General features: G+C 39.2%; 1 protein-coding gene across 2 annotated transcripts in view; it reads right to left on the bottom strand.

Annotated features, from left to right (window-relative positions):
- The window catches only part of LOC106092360 (GTPase-activating Rap/Ran-GAP domain-like protein 3), a 269,008-nt gene that overhangs the window by 138,082 nt on the left and 103,100 nt on the right, over nucleotides 1-27,826 (bottom strand). The window contains exon 1 of one of the 2 annotated variants that reach the window (XM_059368098.1): nucleotides 9,167-9,855. The exons of the other annotated variant lie outside the window; for it this stretch is intronic. Coding sequence (XP_059224081.1) covers nucleotides 9,167-9,333 — 167 coding nt within the window. The 5' untranslated portion in view covers nucleotides 9,334-9,855. Of the gene's footprint in view, nucleotides 1-9,166; nucleotides 9,856-27,826 lie in introns of those variants that run through there. 2 annotated transcript variants of the gene reach the window in all.

Genomic DNA, 27,826 nt, shown 5'->3' with positions numbered 1-27,826 from the left:
CGCATTGGGCATGCAGGTTAAGTAGTCGAAATTAAAATTTGCTTCGTATGTCCAAAAAAATTTAATCTCACTTTATATCAGCTGATATCATTTCATGGGCACCAACACCAAAATAACGGCGGTCACTGATTATTATAAAGGGTGATTTTTTAAGAGCCATAGGAAAGTTTTTCAAAAAAATCACATAAAATTCAGAAAAACGCATGAAATCTTAACTTGAATTGATGGTACGGTCCATATAATTTAATGTTTGAAGATTATTCCATGCAAATGTTGACCATGACTGCGCCTCAGATGATCCATCCTCTTAGTCCAATTTTGGCATACCCTTTCCAACAATTCGGCCGGTATCTCACGAATTGTCTTCCAATGAAGCGGGCTTATCTGTATAGACATGAGGTTTAACATAGCCCAAACAAAAATAGTCTAAAGGCGTTCAAGTGAAAGGTGTGTAAGATTAGAAAATTTATTTGATATCCAATTGTCGGACGAAGTGTTTGGGGGACTACCCCAACCCCCAAATCGGACATATTTACCGATCATGGCAACATATTTACCGATCATGGCAAATGAAATTTATTTACGAGTAGAATACGAATCTGATATCCAAATAATGGATTAGTCAGAAAATATTTGCTGACTAAGACAATTTGGTACCTCACAAATGCTGCCAGCATTAGGAGGGGAAAGCCACTGCTGAAAATTTTTTCTGATGGTTTCGCCAGGATTCGAACCCAGGCGTTTAGCGTCATAGGTGGACATGCTTACCAGTAGCTATATCCAAATCTGGGCCGATCTGTGCCATATTACAGAAATATGTAGAGGGGCCTAAAACGAAATTTCGACGACATTGGGCAATAAATGCACCTATTATGGTCCCAAAACCTTAAATCGAGAGATATGGCAGCTATATGTAAATCTGGACCGATCTGGGCCAAATTGAAGATTGATCTCAAAAGTCGTAATACAACTCACTGTTCCAAATTTCGGCGACATCGGACAATAAATGCGCCTTTTATGGTCTCAAAAACTTAAATCGAGAGATCGGCAGCTATATGGCAGCTATATCCAAATCTGGACCGATATGTGCCATATTACAGTCGAGGGGCTTAACACGACTCACTGTCCCAAATTTCGGCGTTATCGGACAATAAATTCGCCTTTTATCGCCCCAAACCTTAAATCGAGAGATCTGTCTATATGACAGCAATATCCAAATTTGGAACGATCTGGGGCAAATTATAGAAGAATATTCGAGGGCCTAACACAACTCACTGTCTCAAATTTCATCAAAATCGTATAATAAATGCGCCTTTTATAGCCCATCTTCGAACTGAACCCGATTATGAACAAAAAAGATTCTGTGCTTATGTTTCAGCTCAATATTTCTATTTTTAACGACTTAAGCGTGATTTCAACAGACAGACGGACGGACAAGTCCTAATGGTGTTTAATGGAGGTACCTGCCGTGTTGGCTTAATCCTGCCGGTCTCTTAACCCCGGGTGAATATAATGCGTCCACCAACGCCCACACACATAGCCTAGGCTATACATGGGTATCAATTTGAGTTCACTTTGTTTGGACGAGTTCTCCTCCTTTGTTAGGGGCAGAGCACTATCTAAAACTCCTACCGATCTATGGGTCACGGTACTCGGTTGCAAATCAACTCCACTTCGAGATTGCGCTCTACCCTCGATTTGGGTCCAAACTACAGCTACCATGTTACTCCCCACAGGGGCCTTGCCATAACCGGGCTGGGATCGAAATCCCAGGGGCTCCCGACTCCCGTGGTACCAGATTAAGGACTCTGGTCAGACCTCGTAGCCGAAGCTACTACCAGTTGAACCCCAAACGGTTCCGGACTGGTCACATGAATGGAAAACAGCCAAAGCCATTTCCCCGACCCCCCAACTATCCCCAAGATTAAAACATGATCGCCAACAAAGCGGACTAAAACCCAATACATTTGTAAAACCGGACAAAATACCCAAACACGTACATAAGTACGGAAGAGAACCCTATGCAGACAAAAACGGACAATTCAATATACGGACATAACGGACAAAACGGACGCACAAGAAAAGCCACTTCCCACTACGGAGAAGAAACGGACGAGTACAAACATCAAGAACCAAACCATCGGACGACCTCACCAGAGGCCTTTCACCGCCCACCTAAGATCCTTCTCCTATCAAACACCGAGACGGACGGATAGATGGACGGACATGGCTAGATCGTCTTAGATTTTTACGCTGATCAAGAACATATATAGACTTTAAAGGGTCGGAAATGAATATCTCGATGTTTTGCAAACAGAATGACAAAATGAATATACCACCATCCTTAGGTGGAGTGTATAAAAAGGCGCAGCGGAGCGGGCCCGGTTCAGCTAGTATATATATGTAACTACATTTATACATTTCGTAGTGTCGCGGAATAATATTTCAAAACGTTAAGAGTGAAATGACAAGATTAGTATATATAACCTCCAAAGTGTCCTCTGCATATTTTGATTGGATTACTTGTTTTGTGATTGCTAATGCTCATCTTTTTCACCTGAGCAAATTCTGTTCATTCTCTTCAATTTCGTTGATGAAAAATTATTTTTCTCTTGAATGAATGAATCTGTTTTGTTGCCGTTTTTTTTTTTATATTTCATTGCAAACTAACAAAAAATGTCTATTATGTATAGTTGAGTAACTCATTTCAAAAACTTCATAAATACAAATTTGTTGCTCATGACAAATGCATGGAAAAGAACAAAGCAATTTGATTGCGTTGTTCATTGAAGTGTGCACTAGTGCATCATCAAAATAATACCATCGTCTCCCCTGCTTTTCATTGGCGCACGTTCAATCACATCAAGATGAAATTGAAGTTTTTTTGCATTTCTACTCAGCCGCCCAATGGCCTTTTGGTCCTTTGGAAATGATCAAAGGTCATAAGCTAAATAACGCTGGGTATGATGAAATTTTTTGGGATTTTTGTTGTAAATTTTCATATCATCAATACCATAGTTTAGTGACTTTTTTTCTTTGGTCGCGCTCTGCATTCGATGATTTATCGTGTCAACCATCTGTTGTTTTCTTTTGCAAAGTTACTGGTTTTCTTGTGTTTTGTTCTATTTTATTATAAATCTATGCTGCTGCTTTCCAATGGGTTTCGTTTGCGTTGACGACTAGATTTCCATTTTGTTTTTATTGTCATAATTTTCTGAATGAAATACAAAACAAAACAAAGCCATAATTCATGCATTGGACATCATCCTTTGGGGGCGGTATAGTGAAGGAAGAACGTTTTTGTAAATATGACAAAGGGAAAAGAAAAACATTAAAGATTTATTGTGTCGAGCACATTTCGATGTCAATTTAAGGCTCCTTAAAGCAGCACGCAATCTGTTGCTGGGACTTTTGATAAATTTGTTGCTGGTTGGTTTTTTTTTTTTTATTGTTCTCAAATGAGCAGATTAACAATTGTCGTTTCGTTTATTTTATATATGTGCATTTGATTGCTATTATAGTTTGATAATTACATCAGATAAAGTCCATGTTGAATTATACAATAATAATTTTGTTTTAATAATTAAAGTCCAAAAAAATTAATTTTTGGATATATTATTTCTTGTAAGCAGTAATAATTCGTTATTGTAGAACGCATCCAGTGCTGCCGTTTCTGGTAGGTTCCTACCAAAAATTGGTAAGTTTTCTTTTCTCATGGCAGCTATATCGAAATATGGTCCGATTTGAACCAAATTCGACAATGATATTGAGTGGCCTAATAACTACCAATTTTGAAGATCAAATATTGGTCGTTTTGGTAGCCATATTCAAATATGGACCCATCTGAACCATATACGACACATATGTCGAAAAGCCTAGCATAAGTCACTGTGTAAAATTTCAGCGAAATCGGACTATAAATGTGCTTTTTATATGACCAAGACTTTATATCGAGAAATCGGTCTATTTGGCAGCTATATCCAAATTTGAACCGATATGTCGCAAATTTCGGCGAAATCGAACAATAAATGCGTCTTTTATGGGCCCAAAATCTTAAATCGACAAATCGGTCTATATGGCAGCTATAGCCAAATCCGAACCGATCTGGGCCAAATTGAAAAAAAAATGTCAAGTGAGCTAGGACAACTCACTGTCCTAAATTTCAACGACATCGGACAATAAATGCGCCTTTTATGGGTCCAAAACCTTGAATCGAGAGATCGATCTATATGACAGCTATATCCAAATCTGGACAAATCTGGGCCAAATTGAAGATGGATGTCGAAGGGCCTAACACAACTCACTTTCCCAAATTTTGGTAAAATCGGACAATAATGCACCTTTTATGGGCCCAAACCCCTAAATCGAGAGATCGGTCTATATGACACCTATATCCAAATCTGGATTGATCTGGTCCATGTCCGTCATCCGTTCGTCCGTCTGTCGAAATAACGATAGCGGTCGAAATCCCGTGGTGATAATAGGGTACCACATTTTTTGATATCTGAAGGGGGAGCGGACCCTCCCCCTTACCCTTATTTTCAGAAACGCCAGATCTCGGAGATGGGTGATGCGATTAAGGCAAAATTTTGTGTGCTATCATATAGTACCCTAAAAATAAAAATTTGGTATCCAAATTTCAAATAGGGTACTTAGGGGGGCCGCCCCACCCTAAAACCTACCAAACATATATTTAGACAAATCATGAAAATATGGGACTCCAATGAAAGGTATTTAGGATAAGAAAAAGTATTTGATATCCAAATGTCGGACCAGGTGTTAGGGGGACCACCCCAACCCCCAAAACACCCCTTAATCGGACATATTAACGACCATAGCAATATGGGGCTCAAATTAAAAGTCTTTGAGAGTAAAGCACGAATCTGATATCAGAGTACACCTTACATCCAAACTTAAATTCGTAGACCAATAAAGATCATATGGGATTCAGATAAAGATACTTATATTGTTAAACTGTTAGTCAACTATTTTCGTAGCATGGTATTTCACTAAAATCTCTTTAATTGTCAAAAATAAATATTCCAGGAAAATTTTGTTCCATATAAAGTAAAATAAGGCGCAGCGGAGCGGGCCCGGGTCAGCTAGTAAAGTATATATTTTGTTGATCAGCGTAAAATTCCAAGACGATCTAGACATGTCCGTCCGTCTGTGTGTTGAAATCACGCTACAGTCTTTAAAAATAGAGATATTAAGCTGAAACTTTGTACAGATTATTTTTTTTGTCTATAGGCAGGTTAAGTTCGAAGATGGGCTATATCGGACTATATCTTGATATAGCCCCCATATAGACCGATCCGCCGATTTAGGATCTTAGGCCAATAAAAGTCACATTTATTAACCGATTTAGCTGATATTTGGGATAGTGAGTTGTGTTAGGCCCTTCGACATCTTTCGTCAATTTGGCCGAGATCGGTCCAGATTTGCATATGGCTGCCATATAGACCGATCCTCCGATTTAGGGTCTTAGGCTCATAAAAGCCACATTTATTTTTCGATTTTACTGAAATTTGGAACATTGTGTTGTGTTAGGCCCTTCGACATCCTTCGTTAATTTGGGCCGGATTTGGTTATAGCTACCATATAGAGCGATCCCGATTTAGGGTCTTAGGCCCATAAAAGCCACATTTATCATCCGATTTTGCTGAAATTTCGGACAGTGAGTTGTATTAGGCCCTTCGATATCCTTCGTCAATTTGGCCTAGATCGGTCCAGATTTGGATATAGCTGCCATATAGACCGATCCTCCGATTTAGGGTCTTAGACTCATAAAGGCCAAAATTTTATTTTTGTGATTTTGTAAACCAAACAAACTTAAGTACTTCATATTTTATTTTGTTTTGTTCTTTTCATTAAATATTCGATTTTGTTCTTTTCATTAAATATTAATAAAAATATAATATCTTTTTTATTTTCAGACAATATTTTACAACCTGCACTTAATTGAAAATTACGGGTAAGTCTTTCTGCTTATTTGTTATGTTTTTTGTCAAAGAAATTTTGTGGTTAATTGATTGTTTGTTGAAAACAAAACCAACAAAGTTTTTCGTAGTGCAAAGTATTTGTTCAAGTTTTACACAAAAAGTTTCATAGTTTTTAGTTATATACACTTTTATATTATATGGTAATTTGTACCTAAATGCACTTTAGCGGTTTCATTAACAAAACCAAATTAAATTTGTAAATTAATATCCACTAAAAACTTACTTTGGATTTTTACTCGCGATTCTTAATTCCATGGTGATGCCTGTAATTTTCAAAGGGCATAGATCTAACCATGGTTACCACAATCTTAAATTGAAATTTTAATCGTTAATCGGAAACAATAGCTCTTGTGGTTTCAGTACTAAAGCACTTTCGTGCGAAGCACTTTGACTTCCGTTGGCCAATCATGGCTGAAATTTATTGACTTAAATCTTAACAGAATTTATTTTGTTAAGCAACCTACGATACAGCACATGTGTGGTGGCGGAGGACAAAAATTTATTTTCTCAATAACAAACAATTTCTCAGTGACAGCAGATAAAACCACAAAATTAAATAGGAGGATATTAAGAAAGCACAGTGGTAAGATGAATGACAATAAATTGTTATATGGTTAGAAGAACGATATTTTGAATTAGCAGCAAAGAAAATGATGCAGAAGGATTTCGGACTTATACAAATTTATTATAAGTTTATAATAAACTTAGGGCATTAGATATGCCTATTCCTCTGAGCACTTATAAGACCAAATCTCGTTTTTCCGAGAGACGGGACCAGCCGATTGTTACTGGACATTATACCAGACTTGAAACAACCAACATACGTTAAAACAAGTAAAAGTGTGCTAAGTTCGGTCGGGCCGAATCTTATATACCCTCCACCATGAATCGCATTTGTCGAGCTCTCTTCCCGGAATCTCTTTTTAGGCAAACAAAGGGTATACTCATCCTTTTCGAACAGTCCCCGGGCCTATCCCACGGTGTTAGAATGGTGGCATTTCGTCACCTCCACCGACAAAACCTTATAAAAGTAATAGGTTTTTTCCAAGAGAACTAGGAACGGCCCCTATCACCAGAGGATCCATCCCGTGACAGGTTTGGTGCCTGACCCATTTCCATGGTGGAGGTTTATAAGATCCGGCCGGACTTTACGCGCTTTCGCTTGTTTTTCATAGCCTACACCACTACTTTGGTACAGGGTATTATAACTTAGTGTATTAGTTTGTAACACCCAAAAGGAAGAGAGATAGACCCATTGATAAGTCTACCGATCGACTCAGAATCACTTTCTGATTGGATTTAGCTATGTCTGTCTTTCTGTCTGTCTGTCCGTCTGTCCATGTTAATTTGTGTACAAACTACAGGTCGCAATTTTCATCCTATCGTTTTCGAATTTCGTGCAGTCATATTTTTCGGCCTAGAGACGAAGCCTATTGAAATTGGATAAAATCGGTTCAGATTTGGATATAGCTCCCATATATATGTTCGTTCGACTTCCAGTAATACTGCAATAAAATGGTCATTTGTTAACCGATTCTCTCGAAATTTGGCAGGAAGTATTTTCTTATGACTTCCGATATTACAGGCGAATCCTAAAGAAATCGGTTCAGATTTGGATATAGCTCCCATATATATGTTCGCCCGATTTGCAGTAATAATGCAATAAAATGGTAATTTGTTAACCGATTCTCTCGAAATTTGGCAAAAACGATTTTCTTATGACACACGACATTAATGGTGAATTTCAAAGAAATCGGTTAAGATTTGGATATAGCTTCCATACATATGTTCGTCCGATTTTCAGTAATACAGCAATAAAATAGTCATTTGTTAACCGATTCTCCCGAAATTTGGCAGGAAGGATTTCCTTATGACTACCGACATTACCGGAGAATCTTAAAGAAATCGGTTCAGATTTGGATATAGCTCCCATATATATGTTCGTCCGATTTGCAGTAATACTGCAATAAAATTGTCATTTGTTCATCGATTCTCTCGAAATTTGGCAGGAAGTATTTTCTTATGACTTCCGATATTACAGGAGAATCCTAAAGAAATCGGTTCAGATTTGGATATAGCTCCCATATATATGTTCGCCCGATTTGCAGTAATAATGCAATAAAATGGTAATTTGTTAACCAATTCTCTCGAATTTCGGCTAAAAGGATTCAATTGTGACTCTCGACGTTATCGGTGAATTTCGTACAAATCGGTTCAGATTTAGATATAGCTCTCATATATCAATATATCGCCCTTTTTTTGATTCTTGGAGCCACTGCAAGCGCATTTATTGACGAATCCTCCCAAATCTTTGCACAACGCTTTCCTCGATGACTTCCAACATATCTATAAGATTTATTCGAAATCGGTTCAGATTTAGATATAGTTCCCATAGTTATGTTCGTCCGATTTTCAGTAATAATGCAATGAAATGGTCATTTGTTAACCGATTCTCTCGAAATTTGGCAAAAACGATTTTCTGATGACACTCAACATTACTGGTGAATTTCATAGAAATCGGTTCAGACTTGGATATAGCTGGCATATATGTATATCGCCCGATTTTCACTTCTAGAGACATAACAATCGCATTTTTTGATCAATCAATCGTTGATCAAAATTTTGCACAACGCTTTTCTCCACAAGTACCACATTATCTGAGAAGCTTGTTCGAAATCGGTTTAGAATTAAATATAGCTCCCATATATATGTTCGCAAAATTTTGGGTAATTTGCAATAATGTTGTCATTTGTGAACCATAGTTATTACAGTTTGAACATATTTGCTGGAAATGTGATACGGATTGTTTAATAACCCATCTGAAAACATCCGGCGAGGTTCATCGAAACTGTTTCAGAATTAGACATTGCTCCCATTTTGTACCAAAGGGGTAGGTGAAAGGTATTATAAAGTCGGCACCGCCCGACTTTTGCCTTTCCTTACTGGTTTTTTTTTGGAATTTCCGTTTAATAGAAGTTTTTGTTTGCATTTCGTATTTCAAGCCATTGTAGTGCAATGTCTTGCTAAATTCCTACGCAAGTGTCTTGTCTCCACTATCTCCTCCCTTATACACAACCAAGAAAAATACCGAACGGAAAACAATGTCGTTTTAATTTTTCGCAAGCGATAAAGTATGATTAGTACAAACAAACAAGCAAACTTACATTACACTGGATGCACGACGCTGCAACACACGCAGCGCACCAATATCCTTGTGCGGAGGTGCCCGTGTTGTTGTGGGAGGTGTGCATAAACTTTGACTGCGGTCACGTACACTTTCATCGCGATACGATCGAAATATTGTGGCTAATTTCAAATTGAAGCACAGCATGTTGTTCTTGTTGTAGCTTCGAAATTTGCTGCTAGTGGTCGTCGTGGCCGTTGAGGTTGGGCAAGCACTATTCCTTTGAAGGGACGCCGTTTTGGTAGTTTTTATCGTCGCTGGGACACCGTATTGAGGAGAGAGAAAAAATAAATTTTGAAATATTTTAGACAAGCGTTGCTAACGACGCTTAGTGGGGCGCATTTATTTTTTTTTTGCAAAAAAAAAAATTTATTGCTGTTTTTGGCAAAAATTAAATTTAACTTCGTTGTAGTCTGCTGTTGCTGTTGGTGTTTGGTTTGCTTTGCTTGCTATTGGTGTTTTGGTTTTTTTTTTGGTTTGGTGTTACTAATTTTCTCCTTTACAAAATTTGGAAATTTATTTACAATGGGAGTTCGTCTACTACGCCACTTGTAGTTCCCTTTTGTTGAGTGGTTGTGATTTTATTGTTTGCTGCATGAAATTTCCTTAACTTGTTCGCTATTCAAGTTGTCTTTATGGGAAAAGTTGCTTTAGGTTGTTTTCTTTATTTTTTTTCTGTTTCACAGTTCGTTTTGAGTAGTTGCCACTTTTACTTTTCTTATAAATTCGTTGTTCTTGTGTCGTTTGCCATTATTTGCGTTGGCTGATTTATTTTTTTCTATTCGTTGTAGTGGTGATTTCACTTTTTATATTCATTCGTGTCTTTCAAACTGCGAACGAAATTTTATTTTTAACAGTGAATGAACTTGACCGATTTGGTTCATCGTTGCACGCTACCCCTTGGTGAAAGTAAATATTTTCCTTTAGAAAATAATGTTGAATTTGCGTTTTTTCATCTACTTCGCCGGTAACAATGGAACAATAACAAATAATTAAAAACAAACAGACAGTTTGTTAAACCAAACATTTTTTCTGCAAATTTAAAAAAAAAAATTTTTTTTACATGATTTGAGCTATTTGTTGTCTAAAGCAAATTTCTGTGTCCAAAACTGTTTAACCATAAGAACAAAGAAATCCATTTACTATACAAAATTTCCATTGTCATAATATAAATTTTCAACAGAAAACCAACTTCATATTCATAAAACATTGAGAACATCGATTCAGGCGTATATTAAAAAAAAAAAATTAAATAAACAAATAAAAAACAAGTAAAAAGGCGTTAAGTTCGGCCGGGCCGAACTTTGGATACCCACCACCTCGGGTATATATGTAAACCACCTTCCATCAAAATCCGGTGAAAATTGCATACCTTATGTCCCATAGCAGTTATATCGAAATATGTTCCGATTTGAACCAAATACTAATATGTACAAGTCATTGTTCAATTGTGTATAACAAAATATTGGTCTTTTTAGTAACTATATCTAAAAATAAACCGATCTGAACCATATACGACACGAATGTCGAAAAGCCTAACATAAGCCACTGTGTCAAATTTCAGTGAAATCGAATTATAAATGCGCGTTTTATGGGGCCAAGACTTTAAATCGAGAGATCGGTCTAAATGGCAGCTATATCCAAATCTGCACCGATTTTGGCCAAGTTGCAAAAAAATGTCGAAGAGTCTAATGCAACGCTATGTCCCAAATTTTGGCGAAATCGGAAAATAAATGCGCTTTTTATGGGCCCAAAACCTTAAAATCGAGAGTTTGGTCTATATGGGAGCTATATCCAAATCTGGACCGATCTGTACCATATTGTAAAAGTATGTCAAGGGGCAGAACTTAACTCACTGTACCACATTTCGGCGACATCGGACAATAAATGCGCCTTTCATGAACCCAAAAGCTTAAAATCAAGAGTTTGGTCTATATGGCAGCTATATCCAAATCTGAACCGATCAGCGTCAAATTGAAGAAAAATGTCGAAGGCCCTAAAACAACTCACTGTCCCAAATTTCAGCAAAATTGGATAATAAATGTGACTTTGATGGGCCTAAGATCCTAAATCGGAGTATCGGTCTATTTGGCAGCTATATCCAAATCTGGACCGATCTGAGCCAAATTGATGAAGGATGTCGAAGAGCCCAACACAACTCATTGTCTTAAATTTCAGCAAAATCGGATAATAAATGTGACTTTTATGGGCCTAAGACCCTAAATCGGCCGATCGGTCTATATGGGGGCTATATCAAGATATAGTGCGATATCGCCCATCTTCGAACCTGCTTATGGACAAAAAAGGAACCTGTGTAAAATTTCAGCTCAATATCTCTATTTTTAGAGACTGTAGCGTGATTTCAACAGACGGACATGTTTAGAACATCTTAGATTTTTACGCTGATCAAGAATATATATACTTTATAGGGTCGGAAATGGATATTTTGATGCTTTGCAAACGGAATGATAAAATTAATATACCCCCATCCTTCGGTGGTGGGTATAACAATTTATAGCTTGCTAAGTTCGGCCGGGCCGAATTTTGAGAACCCATCACCACCATACTAAACTTCTGTCAAACCAGCAAAAATTAAAGCTATGGGAATCGAATAGGGAAAACCGAGTCCGGTTTATATGGGAGCTATACCGGGTGGACCGTACTTGGCACAGTTGCTGACAGTCATAACAGAACACTATGTGTAGATTTTTAGCCAAATCAGGAAAAAATTTCGAGTTCCAGGAGCTCAAAATGTCAAATCGGGAGATCGGTTTATACGGGAACTATATGAGGTTATAGACCGATATGGACCGTTCTTGGCACAGTTGTTGAAAGTCACAACAGAACACTTTGTGAAAATTTTTAGCCAAATCGGCTTTCAGGGGCTAAATAAGTCAAATGGGGATATCTGTTTATAAAGGAGCTATATCCAAATCTGAACCGATATGGCCCATTTGCAATCCCCAATGACCTTCATCATTATTAAGTATGTGTGCGAAATATTTAAGCGGCTAGCTTAACGCGTTCGACCGCTATCGTGTTTTCGACAGACGGACGGACATTGCTGGATCGACTCAGAATGTCGAGACGATCGAGAAAATATACACTTTGTGGGGTCTTAGATCAATATTTCGAGGTGTTGCAAACGGAGTGACTAGATTAGTATACCCCTATCCTATAATGGCCCGTATAATATTTTTTACTTTGACATTTCGATATATTCATCTCTGAACCTCGGAGGCCACCGTAGCGCAGAGGTTAGCAAGTCCGACTATGACGCTGAACACCTGGGTTCGAATCCTGGCGAGACCATCAGAAAAATATAGTACCTCACATTTGTGGGCAAAATTTGCAATTTCCATTCTTAGAAGTGCAATACCCGATTCGATTTCTTCAAATTAATACCAAATTGAATTTATTTTTAACCCAATCGAAGATGGTAGGAAGCCAAGCTTCAGCACGGTGGAACTAAGCCTGTTTTTACTTGTTTTGTTTAGGTCTACCTATGCTTCACAATAAAAATTTTTGACGCATATTATCATTGACGCACTTCCCGTGGAAACTAAAACTACCCTTTTGCCTTGAAAAGGCTACCAAAACTACCCTTTCCCATGGGAGAGTCTATAAACACTACCCTTTCCCTTGGAAAAGACTATAAAAACTACCCTTTCTTTTGGGAAAGGCTACTTTAACTACCCTTTCCTTTGGAAAAAGGGTAACAAACTACCCCTTCCTTTGGGACATGGCACTTTAACTGCTCTTCCCTATGGGACATTAAAATTTGCACTTTGAATTGTATAAATATTATTCAAGGTGGTGGATTTACGAAATTGGGTCCGTCCGACTTTTCGCGATTTTACTTGGTCTTTGGCCTAATGGCATTCAAATCAGCTATATTCTTTCTTTCTTTCTTAGCTATCTTATCCTTTCTTGAATGTGGTCTAAAATACTGGAAAATATTTCCTATTATCTTGGCACATAAGGTCATATATCAATACCAGCACGCATAGCTGTTGCCCTCTTAAAATTGCAATTAAATATTTACGCCTTAAGACTCCCTGTTGTCGCTGAGCTCGTATCCAGCGCCATATTTTCGCTATGCACTTCTTCTTTTTCATTATAAAATTAAACATAATAGCAAAGTGCATTGAATTCGTGTCCTTGTCACTGTCAAGCCAAATAGAAGCCCCTCAATTGTTTATTTTTACATCCGATAAAATATTGAACTTGTAGCAAAAACTTTTCACTTTGCCATCCTCCTTTAGCTTCTTTTTTTCAGCTTAGCACTGAAGTGAAAGAAGTAGCACGGCGCCTAAATGAACTTTGAGAAAGTGAGTGAATGCTCCACTTGGCATACGACCAACAAATCGTTTTTCTGCTCTCTTTCATGATTTCATCAACATTTTTTTTGTTTTTCTATTGTCTAAAGTAAATTTACTAAATTCTCTTTCCCCACCCCATATCACACATTGGATTCCCTTCGAACTGTTTGCCGGCAAAAAATCGGAAAAAAAGAAACCGCAGAAAACAAACGAAAACAAAATGCACTGTGTAATGTTATTATGCCTTTAATGCGAGCATACCATTCAAGAGTTGTTCATTTAGTTTTCTGCTTATTTCTCCATGCTTGCTCTCTTTCTTATTTCATTTTTGCAATAATATTTCCATTACGCTTTGGAGGTTTCAAAGGAAGTGTAGCCGGCCGAAGGGGTTTGAGTACCAGCAGGAGAATAAGAACAAGAATACATTTCCGGTTTCTGTTTTTGCGAGAGAGAGGAAATGGTTTCTTAGCAAGCACAGTCACAATTGTCGAACACAACGACGACATCCAAATGCATTTTAACAACATTTCTATGACTGTTTTAACGTCTTCTTGTGTTTTTTTATGTGAGTCAATGTATGAGTACAGAAGGGTGTTTCTTTTTACAAACGATGTTATTTTTTTGTGGGATATACATATTTGGATTTAAATGTGATGTTAAAAGGATATCAGAGCTTTGAGTTTTTTAAACGAATTAAAAATTTGTTGACCCAATTTTAAGAGTAGTAAAAGTAGTCTTATATCAGGGTGATAAAAATGTGAGTTAAAGTGGCCAAATAAAAAGCAGACTGATGGGAACCAAAAACATAATTGACATCCCGACTGGCAATATTAAGACCATCGGGTAACAATGGGACGTTCTGTGGTATCTTAAAGGGGAGCTCAGTTCACCTGGATAGATGGATAGACAAGTGTTGCCATATGGGAACGCAATTTGTTTTTTTATACCCACCACCGACGGGTAATCCCGTTTGCAACACACCGAAATATCCATTTCCGATCCTTTGAAGTATATATATTTTAGATTGTCGTAAAAATCTACGACGATCTAGCCGTGTCTGTCAGTCTGCCTGTTGAACTCACAGTTTTCAAAAATAGAGACATTGAGCTAAAACTTTACACAAATTCTTTTTAGGCTACATCGGACAATATATTGATATAGCCCCTACACAGACCGATATGGCAATTTAATGCCTTCGGCCTATTAAATCCACATTTATTATCCGATTTCGCTGAAATTTGGGACTTTGAGTAACGTTAGGCCACTTGACATCCAAGTTCAAAACGACCCAAATGGGCGTATAGCTGCCATAATACCGATTTTGGGCGCATAATAGTCGCATATATCGTTCGATTTAGCCGACATTTTGTACAGCGAGTTGTTTTAGGCCCCTCGACATCTGCCATTTATGCTGATCTTCCCATTTCAGCTTTTAAGCCCATTAATGGTGAATTTATTAAGCGATTTCTCCGAAATTTGGCACAATGAGTTGTGTTATGCCTCTCAACATTCGTACCGAGCATGGTCAAAATCAGGCTATATTTGGATATAACTGCCACATGTACCGATCTCACAAATTAAGTTCTTTGGCCAATTTATGAACCGATTTCGCTGAAATTTGGAACAGCGAGGTCTCTTAGGCTGTTCGAATCCGATCCGATTCGATGTTAAGATATAGATGCCATATAGACAGATCTCCCGATTTAAGGTCTTGGACCCATTAAAGGCGCATTTACTGTTTAATTTCGTTGAAATTTGGCACAGCAAGCAACGTAAGGCTATTGGGCATCCTAGCCCTATACCCATATGGTTCAGATCGGTCTATATTTGTATATAGCTGCTGTATATATATACCGATCTCCCTCAGTTTACTGTTCGTTTTTTTCCCCGATGGGAGAGTCACATACCGCAGTGCTTTCTCCTCACGCTTGTGATCCGTTCCGGGATTGAAAATAACTTCGGACCCTGGTTCTATTCGATTTGTCAGAACCACCTCCATCATGGGTCGATGTCGGGAAGTGTAACCGGAGCATGGAGTGGGTACATTTCCGAACTTGCTCTGGCCTTACGTCACTATGGCAGTATAGTCACCAAATGTTGCCAGGTGCTAAGAGAACATAGACAACAGTGGGTCACAAGCATCGTCGTCATCGCCTTCTGCGTCCGTGTAGTCAGAATATGTGACCCACCGACTTCTTCCGTGCGGCAATATACGCAACAGCAGCATCACACTGTCGGGAAGTGTATCTTCTTTGCAATAGTCTGAGAGGCAAGATGGGCGAGATAGTAGATTTATGAGTCCGAAGAATATATTGGTTGCGGCGATCCAGGAGACAAAGCTCACCAACACCTGCAGCTTGCACAGTTTTCACGGATACAATATGCTACGTAAGGATCGCTTAAGGAATGGAGGTGGCGGATTGACCTTCGTGGTACACCATTACGTGCATTGTAGACCCATCTTGCCTGCGCCTGGCGCTAGTGCCCGCAACGAGGAGTGCATGGGGATAGCAGTCAAGTCTGGTACTGCCGAAATGAAGCTATACAACGTGTGGTTACAACCCAGTTAATGGCCAACCGTACAAGAACAACATAAGTTAGCTACTGTTTGGCCACAATCGTCAGGTTCTAGGAGACTTTAATGCGCATCCCATTTCATGGCATTCTCCCTTAGGTAACGACCAGCGGGGCATAGCTTTGGCAGATGAGATTGAAAGCTCCATGTTTAGCTCGGTAAATGAGGATGCTCCCACTAGGATTACGAAGAGATGCAGCAGTTCACCAGAATCCACTGAATCTCCTGATCTCCTGAGTAACGTATCCTGGCAAGCCGTCATTTCTTTAGGATCAGACCACTTCCCCATAATTCTCACCATTGACAGAACACCTGACTTCATAACCTCAGTGAACTGATACCCCCTCGAATGTGCTAGTTCCGAGAGGAAATTCCGAGACATCTTCTACGCAGCAGCCGTTCGCTTTATACCCGCCGGTTGAATACCTCAAGTGCGGCCCAATTTATCGGCGCAGGCAGTGGTACTCTCAGACGAGTGTGATGGAATTCGTTGTACGGACCCCACTATCCCAAGAATCAGCGAGCTGAATCTTTGTGGCTGGAACACTTGGAGCAATGTAACTTAGGTAGCGGTTTAGGCAAGCTGTGGTCTACTGTTAAGTCAATCTCGAAACCCAGTAGACGGGATGACAGGATCTCAGTCACTTTTGGTGAAGTAACTGTGACTGCTCCGAAGAGATACGCCAGGTTTTTCAACCATCAATTTATTATGCATCCTGAGAGTGGCAACGCTAGGAGAATAGCCATTCGTCGTATTCGTGGTCTCCGAGCCGAAAATTGTGACAAACATCACAATTTTCCGTGAACGAAGTTACGAATGTTATCCGTAGGGCCAAATCATTCAAGGCCTTGGGCCCCGACGGAATCTTTACACTGACGCTGAAGAATCTACCTGGAGTTGAGTACCTTACAACTGTCCTCAACCTGTCTTTGAACACTCTTTGGTTCTCGATGTCTGGAAGATGTACAGAGTGATCCCGCTACTGAAGCCAGAAAAGGACCCGAGTTTGGGGGAGTCGTACAGACCGATCTCCCTTCTCTCACCAGTAGCCAAGAAGCTTGGGGCAATACTCCTCCCGAGCCACGTTGGAGAATTTCCATTCGCCGATTTCGAAAACTGCATAGCACAACAACTGCTTTGCATGCCAACACCGCATTCCATAAGCCCAGGCCATTCGCCGATTTCGAAAACTGCATAGCACAACGACTGCTTTGCATGCCATTACCGCATTCTATAAGCCCAGGCCATGTGATAGGACGGTTCTCGTGGCACTGAACCAATCGAAGGCATTCGACACGGTCAGTCATACCAAACTAATTGACGACATCGACAACTCGTCTTTCCAGCCAAGCTTGAAACGCTGGGTCGCGAAATATCTGTGTGGTCGCCAGTCATATGCGGAATTTAGGGATAAGAAGCTGAAGCACTGTAGAGTGAAACAGAGACTTTCCCAAGTGTTGATCTCCCCGGCACTGTTTAATCTCTACCTATTCTTCATTCCACCTCCTCCCGATGCCATAGAGATCGTATCATATGCGATCGATTGTACGATCATGGCATCAATCCCCCCACCCATTGATGACATCTGAGATATCTTGAACGTCTACCTCAACGAATTTGCCTCATATTTCGCTGCAAGAGATCTGAAGATATGCCACCAAATCTTCAGTCACATTGTTTACTACAAATACGCCTGAGGTGAATACTGAGCTGAAAGTGATGGTCGATGAAGAAATGATTCCTACCATCAAGTGTACCAAAATAAGTGGCGTCACATTAGACAGTCTTACAATTCATGCCATAGAAGTTTGCGATAAGTTTGAAAGTAGAAACATGGTCCTCAAGTCACTTGCCGGCTAACAAATAAACGTAGTTGACCACGCTAACAAATTAACGTAGTTGACCACAGATGCGGTAAATATTTAGCTACCGGGTGAATGTAGTCCTCGTGGACCGACCGCCTCCCATTTCACCTGAAGAAATTGACCTCCCCCGGCAAACCAGAGTAGTTCTGGCTCAATTACGATCCGGCAGATGCAGCCGCCTAAATTTCTACAGAGTAAGGATTTAAGCCGACGTGCAGGATGTATGTCCCGATTGTGACCAGGAACCACACGACACATGTCACCTGTTTAATTGTCCATCTAAACCCACTGCTCGACTCAGACCTAGATCCGTCTGGGCGAACCCTATCTTAATCGCAGAGTTCCTGGATCTGAATACTCAACAGAATCAATCAGACGAAATATGGAACACAACAAACTGCTACAACAATAACAACAACAACCGATCTCCCGATTTAAATTCTTGTGCCTATAAAAGGAACAGTTTTTAATAGATTTCGCTGAAATTTGGTACAATGAGTTGTATTTGACCCTAACATATCCTTCCCGAACATAGTGGAAGCGCAAACAGACAGTGGAAATCGGACTTTGTTTAAAAATAACTGCTGAATAGACCAATATTCTGTTTTACAGTCTTGAAAAGTGAATTGTATCGTATTCGAACCTTGGTCCAAATGGAATCATATTTCGAAGTAGCTAATTTGGGCTTTTAAATTATGCATTTTTCATTGTCTTATGACGAAAGGTTGTTAATGTACATATCTAAAGTGGTGGATATCCGAATTCGGATATCGGCACGGCCAAACTTTATACTTTACTTGTTATACCCACCACCATCGGATGGGGGCATACCAATTTCGTCATTTTGTTTGTAACATATCGAAATATTCATCTGAGACCCAAAAAAGTATATATATTCTGGATCGTCTTGAAATTTTAAGTAGGTCTAGCCATGTCCGCTTGTTCGTCTGCGGAAATCACAATTACGGTCGAACGAATAAAGATATCCCCTTGAAATTTTACACAGTTTTTTTTTAACTGACTTCCAACATCTATGCCAAGTATTATTTAAGTCTGTCTATAAACTAATAAAACTCCTATGTAAACCTTTCCCGTATTTGACTTATTTAGCCGCTAGAAGACTCAATTTTCATCCGATTTGGCAGCAATTTGAGTAAAGACTTTTATTTTGATGTCCAACATCCGCGCCAGGTATGCTTCGAATCAGTCTATAAACTGAATCCTGATCGCCAAGTTCGACTTCTTGAGCCCCTAGAAACCAAAATTTTCATCCAATTTGATTGAAACGTGGTACATGAAGTGCACCTATGGCCTTATATATTCATACCAAATCCCCAAAGCCCCTTTAAAATGAATACCCCGATATGACCTTTTGAGACAGTAGAAGCTCGCCGGCCCTGATAATATACCTGCTGAACCGTTGCAGTATTGGGCACACCCCATAGCACAAGCGATCGCCCCAATAATCAGAGAGGCCTGGGATACAAACGCAGTCACTTCGGAATGGAATCATGGTCGCAATCCTAAAGAAGCTAACCTCACCCAAAGTAAGAACTGGAGGGGGACTAAATTGCTATATGCAATAAATAAAGTGATGGCAAGTCTTCTTCTGCTTTTATTCATCGACTTCGAGCGTGCGTTTGATACAGTTTCTAGAACTCCCTGAGAAGAACTGTATAGGAATGCTGAAGTTTCAGTCCGCTTTAATGAAAAAGAGAACCCACCTTTCGGGATCGATAAAGGATTGAAGCAGGGTTATATACGTTGAAGACGTTGACAACTTCTCCTATCTGGGCAGCTAAATAACAAAGGACGGAGGATGGGAAGCAGACATACGCGTACGTATCAACAAGGCTAGAAGCGCCTTTCTTAAACTCAACAAAGTTTGGAGATGCAGTGACATCTCACATAATACAAAACTCAGAATTTTCAGCATATGGCTGTACAATTTGTAGCTTGACCCAAGCGACTACCCGGAAAATCCAAGTTTTTGTAAATCACTGCCTGCGACAAATACTTTGTATTTTCTGACCAAATCGTATTTCAAATGAGGAATTGCAATTAAGAACTAAGTCTTTAAGTTGCATTTAATTAGTTTTGAGTTACATCACAATTTCCCAACAAAATTTCTAAGCGTTCCCATTTCAAAAGACTGCGCTAATATTTGTGAACTTGTATGTCAGTATTCGCTTATATCGTTTTGAAAATCTTGATTGTTTTATAAATGGCTTGGAGTAAAGAGAAAACGAGTTTTGCCGTCAGTCTATTGCATTTCGGTTTTGTGATTTCAACTTTGTTTGTGCTATCCTCCGCATCAATATCTGTTTTGGTTGTTATTGTTGTCTCTTATATTTTGTATGCATTTACTCGTATTTTCTTCCCTAAAGCAAATAAACAGTGGTATGTGGTTTTGCTTTCATTTCAGCATGTCATTGACCCATTTTCGTAGTTTTTATGTTTTTCCTACATTTGTATCGATGTGCGTGTGTGTGCTGCGAACTACACAAAACTCTTTCATTTCCGTTTCCGACTTCTTTGGCTTGACGGAGACGAAGAATCCCTATCACTGCAGTTTGAAATGTTGGCTGATGATTTATTTCATGTAGTCATTTGAAAATGCAATTAACATTAACAAGATCCAAACAAGATTAGAACAGAGGAAAAATGGCACAAAGAAGAATTGAATTACGTGCCTTGGAAGTATCCTATCGCTGTGGTGTGATATCCAGCAGATGGGGAAGATTGATGTCAATGCGACAGGATATTGGTGAGTGTTTGTTTAGCGTGCTTACCTAAGACGTAGGAAGGAGGAAAAAGTATTTAGCATACCATATTATCTAATACAATTTTGGCAAGGAATATTTTTAAAATGGTATTTTGCGTGTTAAGCTGGATTAAAAAAAACTCTTGTTTCTATGATTGTGAGCAATTTGTTAGCTAAGACTAATTTTATTTAGTCGAAACGCGAGGCGTCATTTATACGAATTTGGTTAAGTAAGTTTGTGAAGCGAAATAAGTGTGAACATTGGTTTGGGGAAAGTTATTTATAAAAAAGGGTTTGTTTTAAAACATTTTGCGGTGGTTTCAAAGAAAAAAAATTTTAATATGTGTTCATTTGATTAATAATAAGTGAAAGTCTTAAAATTGGGCTGTGGCAAATAACTTTATTCCCACTAAGTTCATTGGATGAATGTATAACTGGAAAAAGAATTTCTTCATAGAAGGGTTGCTAACTTCACTTGTTCACTATAAGAGATATACTTAAGGAAGCTCTACGTGCAACATCGAAGTGGCCTACCGAAAGTGGTCTAGGTATAAATCCGTGCAAGACAGAAGTAGCTCTTTTCAGCAAGAGATACAAGTTGCCTACAATGGATCCTGTCTCCTTGGGAGTAGCAAATGTTCCATTTACAGAAAGCGCAAAATACCTGGGTGTTCTCCAGGACATGGAATTAAACTTCGAATCAAACATTTTGCAAAGGGCAACAAAAGGCAAGTCTTGCCCTATGCACCTGCAAGAGAGTCATTGGCAAAAATTGTGGGTTTAAACCGCGTGTCATGCATTGCAAACCTATAATGCTATATGGTGTTGGGGTCTGGTGGACGGCGCTTCAAAAGCCTACCTACTGCTCAATTCTCCACCGGACCCAAAGTATGGCTTGTTTGTGCATCACAGCCGCACTGAGGACGACACCATCTGATACGCTGCAAATTGTGGCTAGACAAATTGCAGCGACCACTGCCTTGAGATTAAGGGAGCTTTTTCATTGGTCATAATATCAATCACAGCGTTTAAAAAAGGAGATTGGAAAGTTTTTCAATTAAAAATTTGCATATTCAATTAAAAGAAATGATTGAAATTTCCAATAAATTAAATTTACAATAAATTTTTTAATTGATCCAATTAAAAAATGATCGAAGATTTTTTAATTTTCAATTATTTTTTTAATTGATTCGCTGTATAGGGAGCACCATCGATTTCGATGCAACATGGTTCACATATGTAAAACTCTAGGAACTTGGATAGGAGGTTTTTGTTTGGGTCCATGAGGTATGCGAAAGACTGTTTTTGTATTTATCAAAATTTCTAGCGGATACACAGCCATAATAGTGCACTTAATGTTTTATACCCACCACCGAAGGATGGTGGTATATTCATTTTGTCATTCTGTATGCAACACATCGAAATATCCGTTTCCGACCATATACAAATGCAAATTTGCCCATAAACAGGGGCAAACTTCTCACATATTAATGAGTGCTATCCGATTCAAGTTTAAGCTCAATGATAAGAGGCCTCCTTTCTATAGCCGAGTCCGAACAGCGTGCCACAGTGCGACACCTCTTTGGAGAGAAGTTTTACATGGCATAGTACATCACAAATGCTGCCAGCATTAGGAGGGGATAACCACCGCTGAAAATTTTTTCTGATGGACTCGCCAGGATTCGAACCCATGCGTTCAGCGTCATAGGCGGACATGCTAACGTCTGCGCTACGGTGGCCTCCACACAAGTCATTGTTCAATTGTGTACAACAAAATATTGGCCTTTTTAGTAGCTATATCTAAAAATAAACCGATCTGAACCATATACGACAGGGATGTCGAAAAGCCTAACATTAGTCACTGTGTCAAATTTCAGTGAAATCGTATTATAAATGCGCCTTTTATGGGGCCAAGACATTAAATCGAGAGATCGGTCTATATGGCAGCTATATCCAAATCTGGCGCGATCTACACCAATTTGAAGAAGGATGTCGAAGGGCCTTTCACAACTTACTGTCCCAAATCTCGGCAAAATCGGACAACAAATGCGCCTTTTATGGGGCCAAAACCTTAAATCGTGAGATCTGTCTTAATGGCAGCTATATCCAAATCAGGACCGATCTGTGCCATATTGTAGAAGAATGTCGAGAGGCCTAACTTAACTCACTGTTACAAATTTTTGTGACATCGGACAATAAACGCGCCTTTTATGCACGCAAAACCATAAATCGAAAGATCGGTGTATATGCCAGCTATATGTAAATCTGGACCGATCTGGGCCAAATTGCAGAAAGATGTAGAAGGGCCTTACACAACTCACTGTCCCAAATTTCAGCAAAATCGGATAATAAATGTGGCTTTTATGGGACTAAGAACCTAAATTGGGGGATCGGTCTATATGGGGGCCATATTAAGATATAGTCCATTTTCGAACTTAAGAATCTGTGAAAGTTTCAGCTCAATATCTCTATTTTTAAAGACTGTAGCGTGATTTTAAGAAAATGATTAAATCAATCAATTCTTTAATTGAAATGCCAAAAACTAATCAATTAATTTTTATTTTCAATTAAATTTTAAATTTAAAAAATTTTCCTGATATTTGTTTTTTGTAGAAACATATTTTACGGCAATGATCCCAGGAGTCCGGCAACTACTAATCTATTACTAAATTTCCCATGAACATTCCACATTCCTGTTTTATGCGCCAACTATCCCTGTATGGCAATGTGACTCAATTTTGAATTAAACTTTGGGCATACTCAGCAAATGCTCCAAATTGTTTGACGGTATAATATATGGAATAAATTTTAGTTCACTTTTACTAGAAAATCTATCACATTTTGTTATAAAGATCCAAGCTTTAAGTATTTTTAAAAAAAACCTATACATCTTCCAGTTACCTACACTTTCTGTTCCTTGTCGGGTTCAACATTAAATCCCCTCGTTCTCATTTGAAAAACTTGTCTCTATTGATTATTTGTAACACTATGACAGAAGAGAAGTGTGTGTGTTGTGGAAAACGCTATGAATGCCATTCATTAGGTCCCCATTGTGGTATTATGTGGGATGCATCCAATGTAAAGGTGGTCTTTTCTTTTACATTTTCTTTAACAACTTTCCAAACGAAAATGGCACGAGCATAAAATGAAGAATATACATTTTAATGAGCTTGTTGACAAACAATATGATATGCCTTCCAATGAAGACATTCCCTGTGTTCCTGCCTCCTTACCGCATTCCATCCTTCCCCTTGGTATTCCTTATATCCCCTTCTATACTTTTGTGTTGAAGAAAAGTTTAAGCCATACTCTGGAAATGGTCACAATTCAAAAGTAAAAGTTTTAAAGTTGAGGACTTCAGTTTTTTTTTCTGGTTTGACATCAAGAACAAATCTACAATTTTATATCTTCCTGTGTTTCAGTTCTGCTCTTTTCAAATTGCACCCAACTGTTTGGCATATGTCCTTAAAAAGTTATGAAATATTTATGATTGGCTCTTTTTACTAAAAGTTTAATATCACCAATTTCGCAGAAGAAGAGAACAGAGGCAATGCACAAGAACAAGGTGCAGTTTAAGGAAATGATATTTGTGTCGGATGAATGTTGAATGATGTGATTTATTGAAGGCGAATGGACACAAGCAGTGGCATTTGAAACTACTTGGAGACAAATTAAAATTGCACTGGCCCTGATGGAATTTTTAATATTTGCAATTTGTGCAAGAAATGCCTTGGTAATGAAGGTTTTCATTAAAAATGCCATCTTGCAATAGTAAAATAATTAAACTAAACATACGTTAAAGAAATAACAAAGGTTTTTGTTTGCAAATATGGGAATGTAACTCGTAATTAGTTACTGTTGGAGGGAATAAATCTCCTTCTTGCATCAAAATTTATTTAATATTGCTCAAACTAGCATCATGATATTAATTTAAAGTAGATTTGAAAAGTTTTTGTCATATTTAAAAAAAAAGTAAGAGCGTGCTAAGTTCGGCCGGGCCGAATCTTATATACCGTCCACCATGGATCACATTTGTCGAGTTCTTTTCGCATTATCTCTTTTTAAGCAAACAAAGAAGAATGAATAAGATCTGTTATGCTATTGGAGCTATATCAATTTATAGTCCGATTCGGACCATAAATGCATTGAATGCTAAACATTGTAGAAGTAATTGTGCAATATTTCAGTTCATTCGGTTAAGAATTGCGCCTTGTAGGGGCTCAAGAAGCCAAATCGGGAGATCGGTTTATATGGGAGCTGTATCAAGCTATAGATCGATTCGGACTATATTGGACACGTATGTTGAAAGTCATGGGAGAAAGCCGTTGTACAAAATTTCTGCCAAATTGAATAAGAGTTGCGCTCTCTAGAGGTTCAATAAGTCTAGATCCCAGATCGGTTTATATGGCAGTTATATCAGGTTATGTATCGATTTGCACCATTCTTAACAAAGTTATTGGAAGTCATAACAAAACTCGCCATGCAAAATTTCAGCCAAATCGGATGAGAATTGCGCCCTCCAGCAGCTCAAGAAATCAAGATCTAAGATCCGTTTATATGGCAGATATATCAGGTTATGAACCGATTTAAACCATACTTAGCACAGTTGTTGGAATTGATACCAAAACACCACGTGCAAAATTACATCCAAATCGGATAAGAATTACGCCCCCTAAAAGCTGAAGATGTCAAGACCCCAGATCGGTTTATATGGCAGCTATATCAGGTTATGGACCGATTTGCACAGTTGCACTTAGTTTGCACTTAGCACAGTTGTTGAAAGTAATACCAAAACACCACGTGTAAAATTTTAGTCAAATCGGACGAGATTTTCGTTCTCTACAGGTTCAAAAAATCAAGATCCAAGATCGGTTTATATCGCAGCTATATCAAAGATGCACCGATTTGGCCCATTTACAATCCCAACCGACCTACACTAATTTAAAGTATTTGTGCAAGATTTCAAGCGGCTAGCTTTACTCCTTCGAAAGTTAGCGTGCTTTCCGTCCCTCTGTCCGTGACAGACGGACAGAGGAATGGACGTACAGACGGATGGACAGACGGACGGACGGACGGACGGACGGACAGACGGACGGACAGACGGACAGACAGACGGACGGACAGGGCTAGATCAACTTAAAATGACATGACGATCAAGAATAGATATACTTTATGGGGTCTTAGACGCATATTTCGAGATGTTACAAACAGAATGATGAAATAAGTATACCCCCATCCTATGGTGGAGGGTATACAAACGTAAGAGAAAAACTAAACGACGAACAGACTTAGCTTAATCGACTACGATTCACAGAAGCATAGTGTAACGGGGAATACAACAGCGTTTAAATGTATCCACTGGAACTCTTGAGGCCACCATAGCGTAGGGGTTAGCATGTCCGCCTATGACGCTGAACGCATTGGTTCGAATCCTGACAGCAACATTAGAAAATTTTTCAGCGGTGGTTATCCCCTCCTAATGCTGGCGACATTTGTGAGGTACTTTGCCATGTAAAAACATCTCCCCAAAGAGGTGTCGCTCTGCGGCACGCTGTTCGGATTCGGCTATAAAAAGGAGGTCCCTTATCAGTGAGCTTAAAATTGAATCGGACAGCGCTCATTGACTTGTCAGAAGTTTGCCCCAGTTCCTTAACACAATGTTCATGGGCAAATTTGCAATTTAACTGGAAGCTCTTCTGCCAACACTATTTGGATTAAAAACGGATCCGTTAGTTTTATTTGTGCGAAGGTAGTCGAGTTGAATGACCATTGGAATTTTGTTAGAGGACAAGACTTAATTTTGAAATGTTAGTGGAAAGCTGCTCTCCCAATCCCCAGGGGAGTCGACAATAAGGGCCCAAAACGACATAGTTGAGGTTATAATAGCAGGCCAACGGTTGAAACCTAGTAGCATACATATCATCTTACTGGCAAAACTCGACGTCAGGAAGCCTTTAACAGCCCCAGGGGGATGGAAGTATTGCGGGTAATGAAGATGGATTTATATGTGGCGGAGTATATAAAGAGGATCATTATAAGCTATCTGAGAGACTGGTTGCTCTTTTACAAATCCAACATGAGTATGGGGAAGTATGAAGTTGGGTCGGGAACTGCACAAGGTTCCATATATTGAGCTATTCCAGCTCACGGGGAAACACATCCCCACTTCGTCTTACCCTCTAGAAGGCACGTTAAATACCCAAGGTACAACTCGACACCAAACTGACGTATACAACCCAGACTCAGTACGCGGCAACAAAAGCGGCGAAGATAACGGATAACGGGATTAATGGAAAACATTGAAGGACCTCTACCAGGCAGGCTCAAGCTAATGATGGTGGCCTGCAATAGTTCTCTTCTATATGGAAGCGAGAATTGGGGTACATCCCTACAGACCAGGTGCAGGGCTAAGGCGCTGCTTTTGGTACAGAGGACGGCCGCTCTAAGAGTAACGTCATCTTACCGAACAGTAGCTGAACCAGCAGTTCTCTTCATTGCCGGTATGGTAGCAATAGACCTACTGGCCATGGAGCGGATGAAAATTTAAGACGCCAAACTGAACCCCCAACAGGAGTCCGCGGCTGCCAGAGGCTCAAGAAGTTAACTCGTGAGATCGGTTTATATGGGAGTTATATAAGGTTATAGACCGATATGGACCGTACTCGACACAGTTATAGGAAGTCTTAACAAGACACCGCATGCTAAATTTGGGCCAAATCGTATAAAATTTGGGCTTCCAGGGGCTTAAGAATTCAAATCGGGAGATCGGTTTATATGGGAGCTATATCAGGTTATAGACCGATTGGGACCATACTGAACACAGTTGTTGGAAGTGATAACGGAACACTACATGCAATTTCAGCCAAATCGGATAAAAATTGCGGCTTTCAGGGGTTCTAGAAGTCATATCGGGAGATGGCGTTATATTGGAGCTTTATCTAAATCTGAACCGATATGGCCCATTGGCAATCACTAACGACCTACGTCGATAAGAAATATCTGGGCAAAATTTCAAGTAGATAGCTTTAAGCGTTGGACCGCTTTCGCATTCCGACAAACCGACTGAGGGTCAAACATACGGACATTGCTAGATTGCATCAGAATGTCAAGACG

Source organism: Stomoxys calcitrans, chromosome 4 (assembly GCF_963082655.1).
Source record: "Stomoxys calcitrans chromosome 4, idStoCalc2.1, whole genome shotgun sequence".
NCBI classification, from domain to species: domain Eukaryota; kingdom Metazoa; phylum Arthropoda; class Insecta; order Diptera; family Muscidae; genus Stomoxys; species Stomoxys calcitrans.
The sequence above is the reverse complement of the archived record's forward strand: the minus strand, read 5'-3'. Positions and strand labels throughout refer to the sequence as shown.